Below are 23,524 nucleotides of genomic sequence, written 5' to 3' on the forward strand. Positions count from 1 at the left end.
AATATAAACAATTTAAATAAATCATTCTTTTAATTTTCACATTTTTATAGATGATTTGTTAGATTATATGGTTATTTATTTAAATTCAGTGTCACACAGAAAGAATCAACAATGTCACGCGCCGAGCTAGTTTCACGTCCCTATAAAACACCAACGTACCCAACTTCTAAATTCCAAATGGAATATCTCTTTCTTTTTATTACTATTATTTTTTATGAAGGAATGTCCTTTTATTTTTTCAAAAAAAAATACTATATTTTGTAACAGTAAAAAGTAGTTTGGATAAATTATAAACATATTAAATTTAAATTTATGAATAAAAATATTAAATTCCGATGTTGAAATTATCACCAATTATGGAATGGAAAATTAAATGATTTATCCAAAAAGAATATATCCGGAGAAGGAAACAAACAGTTTAAAACAGCGAGTACGCGAAATTTGAAGTAAGCGAGCGAGTAAACGCCGAAGAATTCCAAAATAGTAAAAGAAGCATTGAAGCTTTTTAAGCACAGTGGAAGTAAATTAAACAAAATTTAAAGTCGGTTTTGAGGTCCGAGGAAGAAGGGAAGAAAAAAAGAAAAAAAAAAAAAATGTTTTTTTGTATTTTGTTTGAAGTTTATTTTCGCAACTTTGGCAGAAACAGAGAGGCCAAGCTAAACAAAGGAGAGCCCACAGAGGACAGGAGCTCTCACTCTCTTTGGGAGCTCAAAGCCCACTGCTCCAACGGACTCCTTCTTCTCTCTGCTCTTTTTTCTTTTTTCTCTTCTCTAACCAAGTAACCTAGTCCCTTTCTCTGTATCTCTCTCTCTCTCTCTCTCGCTTTCTATATACATATCTGTGTAAGTGTTGGTGGGTGTCTGAGTGGGATTTTGTGAATGTCAGTTTTACGTCAAAAGTGTGAACAATTTGGATCTGCCCTCCTTTGTTTTCTTCCGAATTTCAGCGTTTCTGAGTGGGAATTCTTTCTTCTTCGGTGAATTTGGAGTTTTTAGTTGGTGGGTAGTGATGCTTTGCTTTTTTTCTTTTTTTGGGATGATATTTGGGCAGGTTGTGGTTGTTATTAGGTACTTAAGGTTCGTTATGGAAGATTTCTCTTTTTGATCTGTCTTTATAACAGTTTAGACTTTTTTCTGTTCATGCTTTGAAGGATGCGTGAAACTCGTGAGGTTTTCTTGTTTAAATTGAATTTGAATTCGGCCAGTGGCATTTTTTTTAGATTCCCAGGTTACCCCAAAAAAAAAAAAAAAAAAAACAAAAACAAAAAAAAAAACAAAAAGAAAACAAAAAAACAAGAAGAAAATTTTAAGTTAAAAAAAAAAAAAAAAAAACCAATGTACTTTTGCAGAAGCTGCTTCGGTAGATTTTTTTTAATTCAATCTAAAGAAATATGTGTGTGTGCGTGTGTGTGTCTTTTTTGGCAATTTCTTTTCCTTAAATGTAAGACTGAATTTGGTATAATTTGATCTACTGCAGATCCGGGTGATCCAAGCAGAAGGTAAAAAGTCTGTTCTGTCTAGGGTTTATTATCTGGTAATTATACGCTGTCCAGATACAAGGTATCTTATTCTTCACGCTTAGCGTTATTGTCAAACTTCAACAACAAGCTGGAGAAGCTTCTCCTTTGATTTTGACCTCAAGTATGGTTTTGGTGAATGCATATGTGAGCAAAAAGAATCAAAGATAGACACCTAAAAAATTTAGCTTTCTCATTTATTAGAAATGGGTTTATGAATTATACAATATTTTGAAACTAGAAAACAGGTTCTGACTGGTATCTCCTGGTTGGTTGGGGGGGATATTGGTATGGCTGTTGCTCTCAGCAACAGCAGTGAACCATCTACACGGCCTTGCAACTGTTATAAAGTCCCTAGCTTGACTGCTACCATTTTGGAGGCAAACCAGACCTCAAATCTGAAAGATCGATACAATCTTGGAGAGCAATTGGGTTGGGGGCAGTTTGGTGTTATCAGGGCTTGCACTGATAAGTTGACCGGAGAGGTGTTAGCTTGCAAATCCATTGCCAAGGATAGATTGGTGACCTTAGATGATGTTCGGAGTGTCAAGCTTGAGATTGAAATTATGACCAGGTTATCTGGCCACCCAAATGTTGTAGATCTCAAAGCTGTCTATGAGGAGGAAGACTATGTTCATCTGGTGATGGAACTTTGTGCTGGAGGGGAGCTTTTCCTCCAGTTAGAAAAACATGGGCGATTCTCCCAGTCAGATGCTAGAGTTCTCTTTAGGCATCTCATGCAGGTGGTCTTGTATTGTCATGAAAATGGGGTTGTTCATAGAGACTTGAAGCCCGAAAACATCCTCTTGGCAACAAAATCCTCATCGTCTCCTATTAAATTGGCAGATTTTGGTCTTGCCACCTATATCAAGCCTGGTAATTCCATATTTTTCTTGGCTTAATTTGATACTTATCGTTTTATGTGTTATGGAATACAAAATGTTTTTCTCTAAATTTAGATTCAGGTTTTTGAGAATTAGATTTTGTTCAAGCAGGGCAAAGTTTACATGGGTTGGTTGGAAGTCCATTCTATATAGCTCCTGAGGTACTTTCAGGGGGCTATAATGAGGCAGCAGATGTTTGGAGTGCAGGGGTCATCCTTTACATTCTTCTCAGTGGGATGCCACCATTTTGGGGGAAGACAAAGTCGCGAATATTCGAGGCTGTTAGGGTAGCTGATCTGAGGTTCCCATCTGATCCTTGGGATCACATTTCTGAATCAGCTAAGGATTTGATTAGGAAAATGCTCTGTACAGATCCTTCCCGAAGGTTGACTGCTCAGCAGGTTTTAGGTAGGTTCTACAAAAACATTCTATTTGCTGGAAATGCATATTCTTTCTGTATGAATATGAAATTTCTAGACAACACTTCATCTCTATCATTATTGGAGAACACCTCTAATAGTATAGTGTCATCTCTATCATTATTGGAGAACACCTCTAATAGTATAGTGTCATCTCTATCATTATTGGAGAACACCTCTAATAGTATAGTCTCAGTAATTAATATAAATTGCAGCCAAATAGGCCTTTGTTCCTTTTGGATTTTATCTGTGAGCCATGGTACTAGAAAAAGATGATATCTTATCATGGTTTAGCTTTGCATTAATGATTTGTAAGACCCTACATGCTATGTTATGAATGTTCTTATTCTAGTTCTGGAAACTGTGCTGTAATGATCATTAAATGATTGGGATGGCTTATTTGTGTGTAACTGCTGTTTGTAGGGACCAAGGCTGAAAGATGCTTTTTTCTTTTTTCTTTTTTTTTTTCGTCTTCCACCCATCCAATTAATTTGTTTGTTTCATATTTCTTCCCCGTTATCCCTTCATGCTGCCCTTCAAATACTTAATCTCTTGTAGATCATTCATGGATGAAAAGCAGTGTATCATGTTCTGAACAACCAAGTCGAAGTGCAAACCAACATCATGGAGAATGTGATGTGGGTGGCAACTCATTCTCTACCCCACTTATGTCCAGAAATCAGGACATCAGCTTTGGCGCTGGATCTGGATCACCAATTACCTGCGACACCCAATCACCTGCATTCACGTGCAGGTCATCTTTTTCTTCTTTTTTGGTGGAACCAACAACTCCTTCGTTGGCATCTTGTGGGTTTTCATTCCGGTGTAGCGGCGATTCTAATGGTTTAGAAATCTCTTATCCTCTTCCTTCAATGCCAAGCTTTGCATTCTTCAGTCCTGGTTCTGGGTTTGAGCAAGGAAGGTGTTCCCTAGAGGTCTCAGCCAACACATCCAGAGTAGAATCAATTCATGGAGGTACTTTCGGTTTATCATCATCCAGCTGCTATCTGAACCATTTTCATTCTGATGCATTTTTTAGGATCAATCTTTTGCTTAACTATGCAGATGCAAACTTGGGGACGCTCCTTGTGTTGCCAGATTCTTCCCTTTGCTTTGGGCATGTAGCCACAGAGTTGGAGAATAAGCCAGGAGAATATAAAAGGTCAGAAGGAACAAACTGGTCTAAAATGTCAGGCATTCACAGCAAGATAAATCGTACAATTGGACTTGGTGAACATGAGCAACTTGATCTAATGGTAACCGAATCAGTCATCCGTTGGTCATCATGCACACATCTTCCAAACTCACTTAGGTCTTCTCTTGTCTGTTGAAAGGTTAGACCACAAGTTAGAGTGCTTCTGATGTGGTTGGGAGTATGTAAATTGACATTCCCACGTGAGGTTTCATGGTTGGTGCATTAGAGTAGGGTTTTATCTTTTTGGTTGGTACCCATGTATCTTGGAAATGTTGTGTCAATTTCATGTAGTTTCAAGCGGGTGTTGTGACGGGGGTGGATGTCTTTCCGATTTGAAGAGGAGTTTTTGGTATTCGGTTTTCACTAGCAGGTGACAAAAATAACAAGTTCTGGCTAATGGAGTGGGGTTTGTGCCTTGTAAAATAGCAAGTTTGATAATCACAGAATGAAGTTTTCCAAGATTCATCGTGTAAAATATTGGTTTTTTTTTTTTTTTAATTTATTTTTTTAGACACACTAAATCCTGAAGAATGAAGATAGAGAAACAAACAGATACATTATTTAACCATTTTTCATCAATGGAAAGGTTGTGGATGACTCATTTTTGTTGTTTCATATTTTAAATATCTTCCATTCTTTCTTTGTCTGAGTCTGCAGCCGGTGTCATCTTTGTTGTCTGATTTTGAATGCCCTCCTAATAGTTATATTCTAATTAAATGTTAAATGTTTCTACTAAGGTATTCAATATGGTCATCGATCACCCTTAGAATTCCTCTAATGGAGGTCAACAAAACCTTGGTCCAAACTATACTTTAAAAACGTCAAGAATGACGTCATTCTCGCAACCATGATGAGCTAACACAGCTCATTTCTGGTCGTAGTCTTTTAGAGGACCTTAAGGCAGTAATTATTCTTTCTTTTTTTTTTGGGGTAAATGTGGCAGTAATTATTCTACGTGGTGAATCCAAGGCAGATAATATTTAACTCTATGTTTGAAATCTCAACTTTGAAATTCGGAATTCACTGATTCTTTAGTTAATGCAAGAAGTCAACTCGAACCTCTACGTGTGAAACATTAGAAAAAGAAAGAAAAAGGAAAACAAAATTCACTTATTTTCATGAAAATCCGAAGTTGAGAAAATATCCATATTTCGTCAATGGTTTTATGCTAAAAGTTTTCTTAGACCCACTGGCAAGAAAGTTCTAAATTTCCTATTGCCCAATTTTCAGATTCCCAATCCATTTATTCACTCTCTAATTGAAATGGAAGATGGAAAATAGGGGAAAAAATAAATGCAAGCAATTTGAGTCCAGATCTTTTAATCCAAGACAATCTGCATTATTACTTGTATGCTGTAGTGAAGAAAAACTCAGTTCACCACGCAAAGAAACACCATAACATATTATATGTTGTGGTACCACCACTTTAGGAGACAACTTCCTCTTCCTTAAATGGTTGTCTTCCAAAAACAGGATGATGATGTTCTTCATAAGCCGTTTTAATAAATTTCGTATGAGGCTTTTGAGGAGACATGTGGGGCGCCAAGTTGCTTTAAGCATATGGCATGGGATATTAACTTTTGGAAGTGCATAAACTCCATCCATATGTCTCTATTAAGGGCAAATAATATGAGTTTTCTTTCCAATTACTGCTATCATTATTGAACCACTAGTAGCAAAATTTCTTGTCTTTATCTTTTTGCAATTGAGTGTTTACCACGAAACTTTTAATTTTGTAGCTTTGCCGATGAATTATGAATAATATATAATTGAATTTTACTATTTATCATTTTTAATGAATCATCACTAATAATATCTATTATTAGCATAATAATTATTAATTAATTGTATTTAATTATATTTTGATCTTTAAAACTAACTATTTAATATGTTAAAATGATTTTTTTAATGGTAATTTAAATTGTTCCATAGCATGTACATATATTGATTCCATTGGCAACAGTGGTCATAGTTTAAAATATTAAAACTTTCTATGAAATTTTCATTTTTTAAACACATTGAAAGAGATTTAGCTCTCAAGTGGAAACAAATATAGTTTTCATAATATCCAACGAAATTTTCGATATTTTTCAATAACTTTTATGAAATTTTTTATTATAATATCCATATCTAATTTTTTACAATGGTTAAAAAATTCATAATTTCCATGAAAATTTCTAAAATTTTAATGAAATTTTCATAAATTTCCCACAGAATTTTTGAAAATATTTATAATTTTTTTATTAAATTTTTTATAAATATTATTGATGTTTAGTAAAATATTTTGCCAAATTAATATTTATCAGAATCCATCTAAAATTTCTTACCGGAACCCTAGACAAGTCCTGATCCCAGAAAAATCCTACCGGACCCTCCAATGGAAAATCGGGCAGAACCTCCCTTAAGGGTTGGACTTACCACAATTTTCCTGCACTAAAAATACATTTCTATATACACCACCTTATTCCTCCCACATTATTACAATTTAATTCCACAAATTTGCAGCACTTCAAAAAATAAATAAATAAATAAAAGGGAATTAATGCAGTATTTAATAAAATATGTCCAATACAGTATACAGAATATTATACAGATAAATATGAAATTAATACAATGTCAGATAAAAAAGTAATAGAAGATGAAGAGGAAAAAGGGAGGAAATGCTTCTTGGACTTTCGGCAACGGACTGAGACATCGGGCTTGCCCCGGACGATCAATGTCTCCCAATCCTTGTACCTAGGGAAACGGAATTTAGAAATATGAAATGCTAATCATCTCAGTGAGTGACCCTATCTACTATACAATTATAATAGTAACGATAATTATAGTACATTTGATTAATTAAGAATAAATAAGTAAATAAATAATAATTAATTGAAATAATATTTTCTCTCAAAACCCTCACCATTCACTCCGTTAGAAAGGTTCCCCTTTTAAAACATTTTCGCAAAACCCAATCTTTTATGCCCCAAAAATCAAGGAATAATTAATCTAATAAATAATTAAATAATCCAAATATGAATGAAATATAATAAAATAAATTCAGGATATTTGCATTAAAGAAATATAACATAAAAGTGAAATTCAATATATAATTCATAGAATTTGATTAATAAATCAAAATAAACAGTATCAAATATATAATTTAAATAATTATATTCAATCATGTAAAATAAGTAATAGAAATATATTATAAAATTTATTTTGAAATGTTCAATCAATCCATATAATAAAAATATGACAAGATACATTTTAAAAACATTAATTTAAAATAAGGGTCATAAAATATGAATGAATACATTTTAGAAAATACTAATTGAAAATAGGTGATAAAACAAATTAAATACATTTAATTTAAATACAGCTTTAAAACTTTAGGATTTGAAATTTATATCAGAAAAATAATACTTGACGCACAACACTATATACCAGTGATGCCCTATGATACCCAGCGTCCCGAGCACCATCTGGCGGGAGGTGAAAGAGAGAAACTTGCATACGGTCGCTTCGGTGTCCCGACAGCGCCGTTGCTTAAACCGTCAACCCGGCCATGGAGGGGGGCGGCTTATATGCACTATATAAAACTTGCCTGCCCTCAGTCCGATGGCAACTCACGGGAGACATTATAACTTGCATGCTATCCACATACACGGCACAGAACACCAGTACTGTATGAGTGCGTCTAAAATAAATAACCATATTATTTGAAAAAAAAAATAATTTTTCAAAAACTTACCGTGGGAATTATACCATTTTTCAAATTCACCATCCCACATTTTTCTTTAATAACATCGGCATAAATCCATCAATAATATATAATTTTTCTCATATCATAAAATCAACTAGATAATATTTCAAGTGCATAAATATATATTTTGAGAGCACCATAACTTAAACCAATATTTTTCTTAAAATCTTTAAAATCAAATCATACCAAAAATAATATTAAAACCACATGAATTTTCATATATAATTTAATTCCACAAATCCTCAATACCATAAAATAATTTCCACAATGCATAAATTTATATAAATGCATTTTTTATTAATCAAAATAAATTCACAAATAGATTCCGTAATAAATCAAATAATATTACTTTTACAATTCCTTTAAATATCAAATTGTCATAAAATCTAGATTTCCATAATTTATCAAAATCATATATTTCAATTTATTCAAATATGGGCATCAAAATTTAATTCACAATTTATCTAACAATGAACATAAAATAAAAACATTCAAATATTAAAATATCATAATATAATTAATTTGACTCCCAAAATTAATTTCGAAGGTGGGTCACTCACTTCGAGGATGCAATTAACCCCAGATCCTCCATGGGATAAATTCCACGACACACACATACTCCGAAACGAAGCTTATGGAACGAGAATCGCATTACCGGCCTCCATTGACCCCAATTCCGCTGGTGGTGGTCGGAATTTGCCCAGGAAGTACCGGCCAAACTTCACCTCCTCATAACTCACGAACCACTTCGAATTTAAACAATTGGTAGACTATATTTGAACTCAGAGGACCCAAAATAGGGGAAAAAGGGTAGAAGATCAGACGGGATTGGCCGGAAACGGCGAGAATCGCTGGAAAACTCAAACTCACAGCCGCCGACTTCATCAGCCCGATCTGGGCGCGTCCGGCAGCGTTTGGTCGGGAAATTTGGAGGTTGGCATCGCCGGGGAATAGGCTCCTTCCCTGGCCGTCTGGTGGCTGGAATTTGAGAAACGGTAAGGACCCGAGAGGAGGAAAAAGGAAAGGAAAAGAAAGAAGAAGGAAGGTTCGGGGGGGTGGGGGTGGGGGGGCTAGGGTGTTTTTCCCACGTGGGGTAAGGAAAAAAAAGAAAAAAGAAAAAAAAGAAAAAGAAATAAAAAGAAAATAAAAGAATAATTAAATAATATTAAAATAATATTATTGTATAGAATAATAATAAAATAATATGATATTTAATCATAGTTGACATGTGGCATCTCACCGTTGTGACAGATGGCACCTTTTTATTAAGTCACACGTGACACACTGTTCATATATTTAAAAATAATATTAAAACAATACTGTATTTGAAAAACTTTAAAGGTCCATAACTTTCAAACCATATGTCCAAATCAGGTGTACCACTAGTCTACAGACTCGTATCGATGAGTACTTCACAACCATGCATGAGTCAGAGCTCAACTTTGCATGAACAAAAAGTCAACTCCGGCACCCCTTGGACAGTTTGGACCTCAACTTGTTTTGCTCATAACTTTCAAACCGTAGCTCCGTTTTCAATGTGCTACTAGTCTATGGACTCGTGACAATGTGTACTTCGTAACGGTACCTCGGTCAATGTGAAATTCCATCAGGAGTAAAAAGTCAACATTTGACCCCTTTTCGGTCAACGATGGTCAAACCCGATCAACCTTAGTCAAATTTTAGAAATTCCGATGTACTTCGGGACGGGGTGTTACAATCTTCCCCTCTTACAAAAATTTCATCCTCGAAATTTTATACGTCACTAAAACGCATAAGAATACTGGTTGCTAATTTGTGCCTCGAGCTTCCACGTCGCTTTCTCGACTAGATTAATTCACCACGAGGCTTTTGACTGAGAAAATAGTTTTATTGATCCATACGCATTCTTCATGACTTAAAAATTTGTCTTAGTTGCTCCATGCATGACAGGTCTTTGATGTCTTTTTGTAGCTCCGATGCGTGAAATACGTTACATACTTGTGTTAACTCTTCCAAAAATGCTAACTCGTACGTTACAACACCAATTCTTTTGCTACCTTGTAGAAATCAAGATAACGAGAACTTAGCTCTCTTTGTCAACCAAAGCATATGACTCTCTTCTACGGAGATAATTTTAAAAAACTCAATCTCGGACTTTGAATTCAAAATCTTTTCCTTGCACGTCAGGTTAACTCTTTTGTCAATCCTGAGCGGTCTTCAAACTCTCTCAGATGACCTTCACCTTATTCATAGTCATCCGTAGGTGTTTGCATCCAATTTAGGTTGGTCGTCGTATGGTGCTTCTCCTTACCTACTTCACTTCAATATAGTGGGGTTTGACACTGCCTTTCATATAGAATCTCATACGAAAACACCTCAATGCTCGGTAGCTAATCTTACGACAGACCTTATAAACGACAATTGCTTATTCCCACTTCATTCGACATTCCATAGTGCATGGTCTCAGCATAACTCCCAAAATGTGAATTCTGCACTTTGCTTGTCCATTGGCCTGTGGTGGAAGGCGATGCAGCAGTTAAGTCTCGCTCCAAGTGTATCTGTTAACCTTCATCATAGTCTTGAAGTAAAGGTCAAATCTCAAATAGTCGTGATGGTGGTTGATACTCTGTGTAGTCTCATGATATGCTTTACGAACAGCTCGACTGACTTGTCTCAATGAGAACCACTCTCGTACCAGTAAAAAGTGCGCTAACATTTCTACTTCCCGCTTCCACTTGTCGGCAACTTACGTACATTGATTCTAATTCGACAACTTATGTACATTGATTCTAATTCGGCAACTTCCTTTGTCGTGCCAATCCATCAATAATACTTAGTGAGTATTCGATATATCTTTATACCTTTAGGGTGTATCACATACATTGAATCACATTTTCCTTAATGATCTCTTTTTTGAACTCAACGATATCCTACTCTTGGATTCTCAATTGGCGATACTTAAACCTTAAGTCGCTCTTGGAAAACCATAACATAAAACAAATAATAAATATATTTTTCAAATATACCACCAACATAAAATATATACAATTCATCAATCCAATTTAAATTTTCAAATTTCCTCAACAATCAAAATATAATTTATAAAATTTACTAATTAAATCAATGAAATAATAAATATTAAGAAAATTATTTTAATTAGTTTAAAACACCTTAACTTGCATAGGCAATTGTTAAAATTCCACATTGGAACAATAATAAAAACATGAATAAATGCATTTTAATAACCATTTTAAAAGAAGTAAAATGAATCGATTAAATAATAAAAGAAATATTTAAAACATGCATTTAAAATAAGAGTAACAATATAATAAAATTTATTTTAAATCATCCAATCAATTTAAACAATAAAGTCATAGTAAAATGCACTTTTAAAACATTAATTGAATGAATGATGAAAACACATTTTATGTAAACTCTCATAATTAAGGTAAATTATAAAAACATGTCAAAATACATTTTAAATCAAAATAAATAATAAAATCAATGTAAATGAAATTCATGCTAAAACATCGATTTAAATAAATAATAAAAACATGAATAAAATACCTTTAATTTCAAATATCACTTTGAAAAGCATTTAGTTTTTGATAATCGATCAGAAAAATATCTTGACACCTTGAGGTTGATCGACACACATTCATACTCGGCAATGGGTATCGATTATAGGTTGTGACCTTGTTAAGTCGTTGGTAGACGATACACACCCTTAGGCATCCATCCTTCTTCTCCATGAACGAAACAGATGCCATTCATGATGACAAGCTTGATCTAGTGAAACCTTTATTCACCAAATCTTGCAGCTGAGCCTTTCAGTCCTTTAACTTTGATGGAGTCGCACGGTATGGCGGTACTGAAATAGATTGATGTCCAAAGTCAATTCAATAATGATTCGATATCCTTTTTACGGTCATAATCCAAGTAACTTGTTAGGAAAACGCTTTCGAATTGCTTCCCACTATGAGCAGTTCCAATGCTCACCATCTACTCGGGCATCAACCACACGGGTCAAATACCCTTGACAACTATTCTTCGATAGCTCCTTGGAGACGAGGATAGAAATTAACCACGGTAAAGGCTCCCTAACTCCTCCACGAAGCACCACTCCAGGTAAGATGAAACACTTTAATTTTACTCCTTTATGGTAGCGGTCCATAAACATAAGATTCATAACTACTCAATCCATATCTAGGACCACTTCGGATCCCAAAAAGATTCACAGAATTGGATCTGCCCCCATTACTTGACCTTCGATAAAGAAAAGGCAATCCTCGACCATTGACTAGGCCATAGGAATTCCCCGTTAGGATAGGTGATTCTAATTGACACCCTCAAAGATTAGAGTTATTTCAACTCGGGCAACGAATTTGCTTTAAGATAAAGGGAAATAACGCTTTAAGATGAGTAAAATGAGAGATCAGATGCAGATGGGATGCACAACAATGCACAGTCCCTTAGGAATACTAGAACTTAGAGCTCTGATACCAACTATCAGGATCCATCTAAAATTCCTCACCGGAACCCTAGACAAGCCCTGATCCCAGGAAAATCCTATTGGACCCTCCAATGGAAAATCGAGCAGAACCTTCCCTAAGGGTTGGACTTACCACAATTTTCCTGCACTGAAAAAACACTTCTATATACACCACCTTATTCCTCCCACATTACTACAATTTAATTCCACAAATTTGTAGCACTTCAAAAAAAAAAAAAAAAAAGGGAATTAATGCAGTATTTAATAAAATGTGTTCAATACAGTATACAGAGCATTATACAAATAAATATAAAATTAATACAATGTCAGATAAAGAAGCAATACAAGATGAAGACGAAAAAGGGAGAAAATGATTCTTGGACTTTCGGCAATGGACTGAGATGTCGAGCTTGTCCGGACGATCAATGTCTCCCAATCCTTGTACCTAGGGGAGCAGAATTTAGAAATATGAGATGCTAATTATCTCAGTGAGTGATCCTATCTACTATACAATTATAATAGTAACGATAATTATAGTACATCTGATTAATTAAGAATAAATAAGTAAATAAATAATAATTAATTGAAAATAATATTTTCTTTCAAAACCCTCACCATTCACTCCGTCGCAAAGGTTCCCTTTTTAAAACATTTTCGCAAAACCCAATCTTTTATGTCCCAAAAATCAAGGAATAATTAATCTAATAAATAATTAAATAATCCAAATACGAATAAAATATAATGAAATATAATAAAATAAATTCAGGATACTTGCATTAAAGAAATATAACATAAAAGTAAAATTCAATATATAATTCATATAATTTGATTTAATAAATCAAAATAAACAGTGTCAAAAATATAATTTAAATAATTATATTCAATCGTATAAAATAAGTGATAGAAATATATTATAAAATTCATTTTGAAATGTTCAATCAATCTATATAATAAAAATATCACAAGATACATTTTAAAAACATTAATTTAAAATAAGGGTCATAAAATATGAATATTCACATTTTAGAAAATGCTAATTGGAAATAGGTGATAAAACAAATTAAATACATTTAATTTAAATGCGGCTTTAAAACTTTAGGATTTGAAATTTATATCAGAAAAATAATACTTGACGCACAACACTATATACCAGTGATGCCCTATGATACCCAGCGTTCCGAGCACCATCTGGCGGGAGGTTAAAGAGAGAAACTTGCATACGGTCGCTTCGGCATCCCGACAGCGCTGCTGCTTAAACCGTCAATCCGGCAATGGAGGGGGGCGGTTTATGTGCACTATATAAAACTTGCCTGCCCTCGGTCCGATGGCAACTCACGGGAGACATTATAACTTGCGTGCTCATCCACATACACGGTACAGAACACCAGTACTGTATGAGTGCATCTAAAATAAATAACCATATTATTTGAAAAAAAAATAATTTTTCCAAAACTCACCGTGGGAATTATACCATTTTTCAAATTCACCATCCCATATTTTTCTTTAATAACACCGACATAAATCCATCAATAATATATAATTTTTCTCATATCATAAAATCAACTAGATAATATTTCAAGTGCATAAACATATATTTTGAGAGCACCATAACTTAAACCACTATTTTTCTTGAAATCTTTAAAATCAAATCATACCAAAAATAATATTAAAACCACATGAATGAAACATATATAATTTAATTCCATAAATCCTCAATACCATAAAATAATTTCCACAATGCATAAATTTATATAAATGCATTTTTTATTAATCAAAATAAATTCACAAATAAATTCCGTAATAAATCAAATAATATTACTTTTACAATTCCTTTAAATATCAAATTGTCATAAAATCTAGATTTCCATAATTTATCAAAATCATATATTTCAATTTATTCAAATATGGACATCAAAATTTAATTCACAATTTATCTAACAATGAACATAAAATAAAAACATTCAAATATTAAAATATCACAATATAATTAATTTGACTCCCAAAATTAATTTCGAAGGTGGGTTACTCACCTCGAGCACGCAATTAACCCTAGATTCTCCATGGGATAAATTCCACAATACACACGTGCTCCGAAACGAAACTTATGGAACGAGGATCGCATTACCGGCCTTCATTGACCCCAATTCCGCCGATGGTGGTCGGAATTTGCCCGGGAAGTACTGGCCGAACTTCACCTCCTCATAACTCGCAAACCACTTCGAATTTAAAGAATTGGAGACCATATTTGAACTCAGAGGACCAAAAATAGGGAGAGACGGGTGGAAAATCGGATTGGATTGGTCGGAAACGGCGAGAATAGCCGGAAAACTCAAACTCATCGCCGCCGACTTCACCGGCCCGATCTGGGTGCGTCCGGCGGCGTTTGGCCGGGAAATTTGGAGGTTGGTGTCGCCGGGGAATGGGCTTCTTCCCTGGCTGGCACGTGTGGCCGTCTGGTAGCCGAAATTTGAGAAACGGCAAGGACCCTGAAAGGAGGAAAAAGGAAAGGAAAAGAAAGAAGAAGAAGAAAGGTTCCGACGCCGGGGGGGGCGGGGGTAGGGTGTTTTTCCCATATAGGGGAAGGAAAAAAAAGAAAAAAGAAAAAAAAAAGAAAATAAAACAAAAAAAAAGAATAATTAAATAATATTAAAATAATATTATTGTATAGAATAGTAATAAAATAATATGATATTTAATCATAATTGACATGTGGCATCTCACCATTGTGACACATGACACCTTTTATTAAGTCACACATGACATACTGTTCACATATTTAAAAATAATATTAAAACAATACTGTATTTGAAAAACTCTACAGGTTCATAACTTTCAAACCATATGTCCAAATGAGGTGTACCGCTAGTCTACGGACTCGTATCGATGAGTACTTCACAACCATGCATGAGTTAGAGCTCAACTTTGCATGAACAAAAAGTCAACTCCGGCATCCCTTGAACAGTTTGGACCTCAACTTGTTTTGCTCATAACTTTCAAACCGTAGCTCCGTTTTCAATGTGCTACTAGTCTATGGACTCGTGACAATGTGTACTTCGTAACGGTACCTCGGTCAATGTGAAATTCCATCAGGAGTAAAAAATCAACATTTGATCCCTTTTCGATCAACGACAGTCAAATTCGGTCAACCTTGGTCAAATTTTAGAAATTCCGATGTACTTTGGGACGGGGTGTTACAAGATTATTGGTTTTTGTTTTAACTTTTTAATTGTCTTTCAATAATTAGGCAAATAAAAATAAAAAAATTTACATCTAACAAATAATATCTAAAATTACATTGGACAAGTGTACCACTTATATTCTTGGAGAAAATTAGTATCACAAGCTACATATTTACCTATCTTTTATTATTTTTTTACAATAATAAATTTAATATTTGTATAAATATTATAAAGTAGATAAAAATTAAAATGTAGACAAAAATTGAAATATATGCAAAAAATATATTTTATGCAATTCAAAATTTAAAATTTAGATATTAATAGTATCTGATACATGCAAATTTAATTTTAAAATATTCACATCAATAGCATATTAGTAATTACATGCAAAAATATCAAACAGATACATTTTTTAATAATTATTTCTTATATTTTCTATTTTAAAATAAGAATGAGGAAGATAAAATAATTTTTAACCAGTCGGGAGTTTTTCATAGCATTGAAATAACATTTATGAAATATAATATAAAATATTTGTTATATATATATATATATTAATTAATAAATAATTTTATTAAATATGTATTTTTTTTTACATTTTTTTATTAAGAATAACGTATTTTTCATTATTAATACTTATTACAAATAGATTAATTAAGAAAAATATAATATTCATTCAATATTTTTACAATTTTAATAGTTAATTTGATAATTAATTAATTAAATAAATTAAAATATTAATAAAAACATTATTTTTCTAAATAAATTTTCATTAACTTTTATTATTGTCTATATATTTTTATCAATATTCAATAATTTTTAATATGTTCTTACATAATTTTATATTTTGAACGAGTAATATTAAAATTTTAAATTTCGAACTTGACAGTGATATCAAAGATGAAAAACATTTTTCTAATTTGATGAGAAGTTTTCTCCGAGACACCCCGTCCTATCGTTTGACTCTCTTTTGGTTTCAATAAAATGCATTTATTACTATTATTATTATTATCGTCAAAAAATTCCCATGCTCACATGGCAGATTGTTCAGAGATTTCATGCACTGACGGACATGATAGTTTGTTAACTTGTAGATAAGGTTTAAAAACTTGACCGCACAACAAAAACGGGCCTCACGTTTTTTGCTGAATTTCATAAGCGACATGGACTTTTTGACTTCCTTGTCAATAGTTCTAAAATTCAGAAATCCAATTTCTCTTATCACGCCCTCGTAGGTAGAACACAAAGCAAACCAAAACGTGACCAGATGGGTTGCAGAATAAATCCCTCAAACCCTCCATTTCTGTTCAAACCCTCAGCTGAAAAACTAAGGCCAAGACTGAAAACAATCACCTTCTCTTCCTCTCCTTCTTCTTCCAGTCAAAACCAGCAACGACCACCCAGTTCCTTTGCCACCCCAGATACTCAAACCCAATTGCCAAAATCTGAAATTTACTCTGTTGATTTCAAAACTTTGAAAGCTTGCAAGCTTGGCATTTCCCAATATCCTGACTTTGAATACAATGCAGAAGGTGGAAGAGGAACTGGGTCTGGTAAAAAAGTCACAGAAAACAGCTTGACTGATGAAATCATTTCAGTTTCATTTGACCTCAACACAGTCTACATTCCACCATTGAAGAGTGCAACAACTAAGTTTTTGGGTCTTCCATTGCCACCATTTCTGAAGATTGATATTGTCCCAGAACTCTTCCAAGGGAGCATAAATAAAGAATCTGGAAAGGTAGTACTTTCAACCTGTGAAGTAACTTACTTCAGAGTTGAAAAGTTTTGTATTGTACTAGTACCGATTTCTGAACATTCATATATAGATTATTTATACCATAATTTTTTTGGTGCTAATAAAAGCACTCTGAAACTATGGTTGTTTTTGTAGGTTGGACTTGAATTCAAGGCCAAGTTTTGGTTCTCAGTTGGGAGTATCTATAAAGCTCCACCATTGCTGGTGGAGACCATGTTGACATCTGAGGAGTCGAATGGGACAATGAGAAGTGCGAAAGGAGAGAGGTTGGATGAAAATGGAAACTGCAGATTGGTTGGTGTGGCAACCGTTGATCCGATTGATGATTTCCTTATGAATTCCTTCCTTGGCCTTCCCACTGAATGCCTTGCCGATCTCAATGCCATCATTTCCTTATCTGCTTGTTCTTAAACCATGAAATGGACTGATTCTATATTCTCCATTTATATTTTGTATAGAAAGGAAAGGAACGTATGTTGAAAGTTTTATAATCAGTACATCCAATTGAATAGAAAAAGACCAGTATGGGTCATTTTGATTATCAGGTCAGGATCAATGACTAATGATTTGGATCCTAGCAAAAAAAACCAAATAAAGTCTAATGATTTGGGTTCAGATATTGAAACATGAATGTGTATCTTGTTTTAATGATAATCAACCCAATTATTATAAAAAAGATTATCAGTTAAATTACTTTAAAAAAGAATTTATAATCGCTTCTCCAACAAGTGAATGATCATGTCTGCTGCTTGCCAACAATGACGGGACACCAAAAATAAATTCCGCATTCCAATTACTTTTTAGTCTTCACAATTTTTTGTTTGGATGTGACATATAAATGATATCATCAAAGAATTTGCTACCATTTTGGTATTTAATTGAAAACAAAGCAACTGTTAACAGAAATTTATGAAATATTTCATTCATTATTGGCTTGGAAAAATGGAATCTACACGGAAAGTACAGATAAAAATAACCATTGGAATTCCTATCTATCTATAAGTATCATGTAGTTTTATGACGGCATAGTTGAAAAATTTTACTCAAATGCTAGCCTTTGAGTGCCAACCAATGAAGCATAATGACCATTCTTAGCCAATAACTCAAAGTGTGTCCCAAGTTCTGCAATCCTTCCTTCAGAACAAAGTGCAATTTGATGCGCATTCTGTACTGTGCTTAATCGGTGAGCAATGACCAATGTTGTCCTGTCTTTCATCAATTGGTTCAGAGCATCCTGGACCAGGCGCTCACTAACCGCATCCAGTGCACTGGTTGCCTGTACCAAAAGAATGTCATATAAATGCAGCCTAGACAGCGATGTCCACAGAAAGTCTAGGGGAGCTTTTAAAACATGAGGGGGCGAACTATGCCTTTTGTTATTCTGGTTTCATTTGCTAACATGATCCGATTTTAGAGTTAAAATATAGATGTATATAGAATATATAAGCTTACCTCATCAAGGATTAAAATTGGAGCATTCTTAAGCAGTGCTCTTGCTATAGCAACTCTCTGCAAGATTAAAAATAAAGTGTCAACAACTCTTTGTGACTCTTACTCTATCTCTCTCATAAATCACAATTATATACCTGCCTCTGGCCCCCACTAAGCAAGCCTCCACGCTCACCAACTAGTGTATCATAACCCTTTGAAAATCAAAACAAAATTCAGTAAAGAAAACAGGAAGGAGAGTAGAATATGTATTATATACATTAAAGATGACTAACCTGTGGAAGTGAAATTATGAATTCATGTGCATTTGCGGCTTTTGCTGCTTTTATCACATCATCCCTAGATACACTCTCATCTGGAAGCCCGTATGCAATATTTTCTCCGACAGACACCGAAAAAAGAACAGGGTCCTGTATAGCTTATTAATTAGGACAGACGACAACTAAATGTTTAGGAAAATAGTTGCTTCCACAGCTTGGAACAGGAGTAACTAGAGTATCATGTTGGTTGGGTTTGAAATCAAAGCTCAATTCAAAACCAAGTAATTATAAAGGTATATGAACCAAACAAATCAATTCCTCAAATTGCCAATATGTCTGCAGATCTACAACTGAAATGGAGACACATTAGGAATTCAACCATGCCACCCTCAAAAATATATGTACCGAGAAATTGAAAAATAATGATTTATTTTTTGACAGAGAAGAAAATCTATTTTTGAAAAAAAAAAAAAAAAAAAAAACACAGGGATAGTATTGGGTTAGATCCCTCATCCACAACCAATGCTATGTTAAAGTGAATAAACTATTATCAAACTCATGGTAAGGTAGATGGAAAATTTAAATATATAATGCTTTGGTGCATGAAGTGCTCATAAATCTTTGGAGATTCAGGAGGTACTTGATTCACAATAGACACCACACGTGCCCATTCACTCTTGTCAAATGTCCGGACATCCTCTCCTGCAACTGTGATACGACCTTGGGTTGGCTACAACAGGTAAACATCAACTAATGGATACAATCTTCAAGCCATGATAATCAAATTTAAACTTCGTCTGAAAAAAATGATAGTTACAAGGGAAAACCTCATAGAAACGTGCCAGTAGCTGTACTATTGTACTTTTGCCTGCACCACTTGGGCCGACTAGAGCAGTTACAGTTCCACATTTTAGTGTTAAGTTTAGGCCATTTAGGATTTCAACGTCAGGCCTTACAGGGTAAGAGAAATGCACATCTGCATAACAAATTAAATTATTCATTGGCATAATAGAACAAACTGCATATGTATTAATGTACAAACGGTTGAGATTAATGTGACTTTGTTAGAAATTGGTTGGGGCACAAACCAATCACCGTGTTTCCTTTACTGTCATCCCAGAATTATAACTTGAGGAACCATGGTTAAAAGAACCTTACAATCACCAAGGAAAAGGGAGAGTGAAGAGAGGGGAGAGGAAGGGTGCTGATTTGAACGGGAGTCTAAAACATTCCCCAAAAATGAAGAGAATCATAATGCAAAGTGGAGTCTGATGCACTTAAAGCAAATTGATGCATCTAACTTATACCTTCAAGGCAAACATCACCAGACTGAGCTAAACATTCCCCAAAAATGAAGAGAATCATAATGCAAAGTGGAGTTTGATGCACTTAAAGCAAATTGATGCATCTAACTTATACCTTCAAGGCAAACATCACCAGACCGAGCTAAGCAGGCAACGTTACTAGCAGATTTGAGAGCTGACATGTAGTGCATATTTATAGATTGATTTTTCTCATTATAACCGTCAACAAGGAACAATTTATAATTCTCATCAGGTAATTTTGTTTGTTGCAATTCTCTCTCTAAACCATAAGCAAGGGCTTCATCAATTTCTACACCGGATAAAACAGAATTAATCCTCTCAACAGCTGCAAAACTTGCACGAAGATCTCCAAATGTGTTAACTAGACCTTGAACCTGAAAAATATATATCAGACCAAACAGCATTGTGAGGATGGAAACCAAATAAAATTTATACAAAATACAAAAGGACTCACAGCAAATGTTAATGTGAAAGTGTATCCAATAAAGGAAGCCACCGTCCCGATAGAGAGTTCACCCTGAAACCATAAACAATTATTAAAAATTAATTGCAATAATACACTAACAAATCAAATCAAATATGTAAATGACGAGGGCCAAAAAGGTGGATTCAAAATTGGCAAACTCTCAATATTGAGAAGAATCGTGAGCAAAAGTAGACAAAGATCAAAACCTTAATTTAAGGCACAGACAATGAAAAGGCAATAGCTAGCAGGGAAGGATGGACTAACTCCAAACACAATCTAAAAGAGTTACAAAACATTATCCCAAGCTAGAATTGCTTACCGCCTTCACTTTGCTTCCTCCAAGAGAATACAATGCCAACAGTGATACATAGACAGCAACTCTAGTCACAGATTCATTAATAGATTTAAAAGCCCCGAGCTTGATACCACTGCTCTGGTAAGCAAGAACCTGAAACAAGATTGATTTGATGGTATAGATGCCAAAGGCACTAAAGAGCTTCCTTATCTTCATAATTAATTAGATTGTGTTACTTACCTGCCTGCCAAACATCAGCATTTGGCGCTTTTCACCGCCAAAAGATCTTACCTGTATACAGTATGGAAGTATTTCAATTACCAATTGGGTATGCAAGCCTGAACTACAACTCACACAAAAATAAAAGACTAATCTAAATGGTAAGATAACGCAATAATTACTGTCGAACCCATATCCGAACAAATAATTATCAGCCAGATCATTTAATTGACTTACAGTACGAATTGCAGAAAACGTTTCTGAAATGCAATCAGATAGAGTAGCTTGAGTCAAGCCATGAGCTTTAAAAACTGGCATCGTTGATCGCTTATATACAGCTTGAGAAAATTAAGAATAGTCAGTAATGAATGGAACAAAAAATTGAAATGAGCAATGATATACCAAAATTTGACAGATAAAGAGGAAACTGAGCATTACATAACCAATAACAGAAAAAATCTGAATGCTACACGGAAGATGTGATAAATATGGGTAGTACACTTAGCATCAGCAGAAGCTAATTCAAATATTACATCAGAAATAACATGAGTAGATCCAACACAAACGTGTGTTGGTAGGACATTTTTGGTAATTTATTCTCCTGAACTTGTAAAAGTCAAAATTTTTACCCAGTTATCGTGCAGGTGTGCAGAAAAAGACATTAAACAAGTGGACTAGTTATAGTAACAAACGGTTTCTAGAAAGATATTTACCAACTAAAACAGACACAGTGAGCATCAGCACACCCAGAACTGGAGCAAGTTGGGGAGCCAAAGCAAAAAGTATGCATATTGTCCCAATGACCTACAAGAAAAGAAAACAACAAGTTCAATCATCGTGCACCATCATGTAGCAAATTAAAAACAGCAATACAGAAAGAAGTCTCCTGAAAATGATAAAACAAAGATTTTTGTAATTGTAATCACAAACAAACAATAAAATTTTCAGTAACATCACATCAGAAAACCACAAACTTTTCTAAGGTATGCATGAAAAGTGAGTTACATAAAAAATCAAAAACATGTACATGCTAAATATGTGGGCAATGTAAAGCTCACTTGTCATCGGTGTAGAGTTGCTTGCCTCAGAAAGTGCCCGGAATCCACGATCCCTTGAAATATTTTCGCTGACAATATTTTTAAGAGAACCCAAATCAGACGTTAACAAACCAGTAAGTTCCCCGACCTATACGGAACAAAATCAAAGTTAACCAATTAGTGTAGTTGTTGGAATAAATAAAATTATGAATAAGCTGAAACAAGAACTACATACATACATATTTATATATATTCAAAACCCACAATGAAGCTTCGAACACATACCTTATACCGGTCAAAAAACTCGACCTGCACAAAGAAAAAAAAAAGAAAGAAAGAAAAAAGATTCATATTTTTGACCAAAAGCGATATATCACATAGTAAACTTTTCGAGCTGAATTGGTTTTGGTATATTACCTTCTGAATCAATACCCTTCCAAAAATCTGAGCTCTGAGAGTCGACATAACCTTCTCCCATATGGTATTCATGTTTACAACAAAAATTACAGTCAAAATTGGCTCCAACGCATACAGAATTCCAACTTTACTTAGCAACTTCCATAATGGCTCTGGTCTAGCGCCAATTAGCACTTCAAAGAACCGCCCTGAAAAAAAAAAAAAAAAAGTTCCTAATTTTTATTTTATTTTATTTTATTTTGGGTCCAATTATAATTTGCTTAGCAACCAAACAAGGACTAGAAAACGAAAGAAATTTAATCCCAAAATCGCTTACGGTGTTTAATACCTGAAAAAAGGGGCATTGAGAGAGTACAAGTGGTGCAGCCAATGAGAGTCAAAGCCGAGAGAGCGAGTCTCAGTTTGTACTTCATCAAAAGCCTCCACAGGAGTCCCCAACTAACGGCACTCGGCGACGACAGCTGAGCCTTCGAGTCCGAGCCTTCGAAATTCGGGTCTTCATCGCAGACATTAGGGTCGGATGCGGGTCCGGAAACATAGGCGAACGGAGCGACCGTGGACCTCGACGGTACGGGAAGGACGACAAGGCGAGGAAATGGCGGGAAGGAGTGCGATTGGAGGGGAAGGCGTGGAGAAGAGATAGCGAGCTTGGTGGTACGGACGCGGGTGAGAAAGTGATGATATGGAGGAGAGAGAGAGAGAGTCGCCGAGCAGGCCATGACCATGGGTGACCACCGTGTCGGGAAACGTGAGCTCGTTCAGCTAAAAAATAGGAGATATTTCAACAACGATAAGGAAAGCATTTTTTATTTTTTTTGTTGTCCAAAATTTCTGGACGGCCCAAAACCTTTTTAATTAAATTATTACTTTAAATATCACAGTATC

General features: G+C 34.4%; 3 protein-coding genes across 7 annotated transcripts; 2 read left to right on the top strand and 1 right to left on the bottom strand.

Annotated features, from left to right (window-relative positions):
• Positions 1–566: 566 nt before the first annotated feature.
• Positions 567–4,473, top strand: LOC107414409 (calcium-dependent protein kinase 26). Of its 5 annotated transcripts, none has more exons than XM_025071977.3 (5): positions 567–1,076; positions 1,477–2,392; positions 2,512–2,808; positions 3,378–3,794; positions 3,885–4,473. In XM_025071977.3, exons 2-5 carry the CDS (start codon positions 1,807–1,809, stop codon positions 4,148–4,150), a joined length of 1,566 nt encoding a protein of 521 aa, XP_024927745.3. In that variant the 5' UTR covers positions 567–1,076; positions 1,477–1,806; the 3' UTR covers positions 4,151–4,473. The 5 variants fall into 5 exon arrangements, with proteins under 5 accessions (XP_024927745.3, XP_048326071.2, XP_060675690.1 ...); XM_048470114.2 differs by having other exon boundaries at positions 567–998; XM_060819707.1 differs by having other exon boundaries at positions 567–891.
• Positions 4,474–16,579: 12,106 nt separating this feature from the next.
• LOC107414408 (uncharacterized) lies at positions 16,580–17,712 on the top strand. The gene is made up of 2 exons (XM_025071976.3): positions 16,580–17,153; positions 17,307–17,712. The coding sequence occupies exons 1-2, from the start codon at positions 16,680–16,682 to the stop codon at positions 17,580–17,582; spliced, it is 750 nt and encodes a 249-aa protein (XP_024927744.3). The 5' UTR covers positions 16,580–16,679; the 3' UTR covers positions 17,583–17,712.
• Positions 17,713–18,067: 355 nt separating this feature from the next.
• LOC107414471 (ABC transporter B family member 28) lies at positions 18,068–23,495 on the bottom strand. Its single transcript, XM_016022595.4, has 16 exons — positions 22,968–23,495; positions 22,640–22,827; positions 22,508–22,531; positions 22,269–22,370; positions 21,899–21,989; positions 21,423–21,523; positions 21,207–21,257; positions 20,991–21,119; positions 20,660–20,722; positions 20,300–20,579; positions 19,708–19,856; positions 19,521–19,610; positions 18,896–19,030; positions 18,758–18,814; positions 18,624–18,680; positions 18,068–18,447 (listed from the first exon to the last, which is right to left on the bottom strand). The coding sequence occupies exons 1-16, from the start codon at positions 23,362–23,364 to the stop codon at positions 18,211–18,213; spliced, it is 2,151 nt and encodes a 716-aa protein (XP_015878081.3). The 5' UTR covers positions 23,365–23,495; the 3' UTR covers positions 18,068–18,210.
• Between the last annotated feature and the right edge of the window lie 29 nt (positions 23,496–23,524).

Source organism: Ziziphus jujuba, chromosome 8, assembly GCF_031755915.1.
Source record: "Ziziphus jujuba cultivar Dongzao chromosome 8, ASM3175591v1".
In the NCBI taxonomy this organism is placed as follows: Eukaryota; Viridiplantae; Streptophyta; class Magnoliopsida; order Rosales; family Rhamnaceae; genus Ziziphus; species Ziziphus jujuba.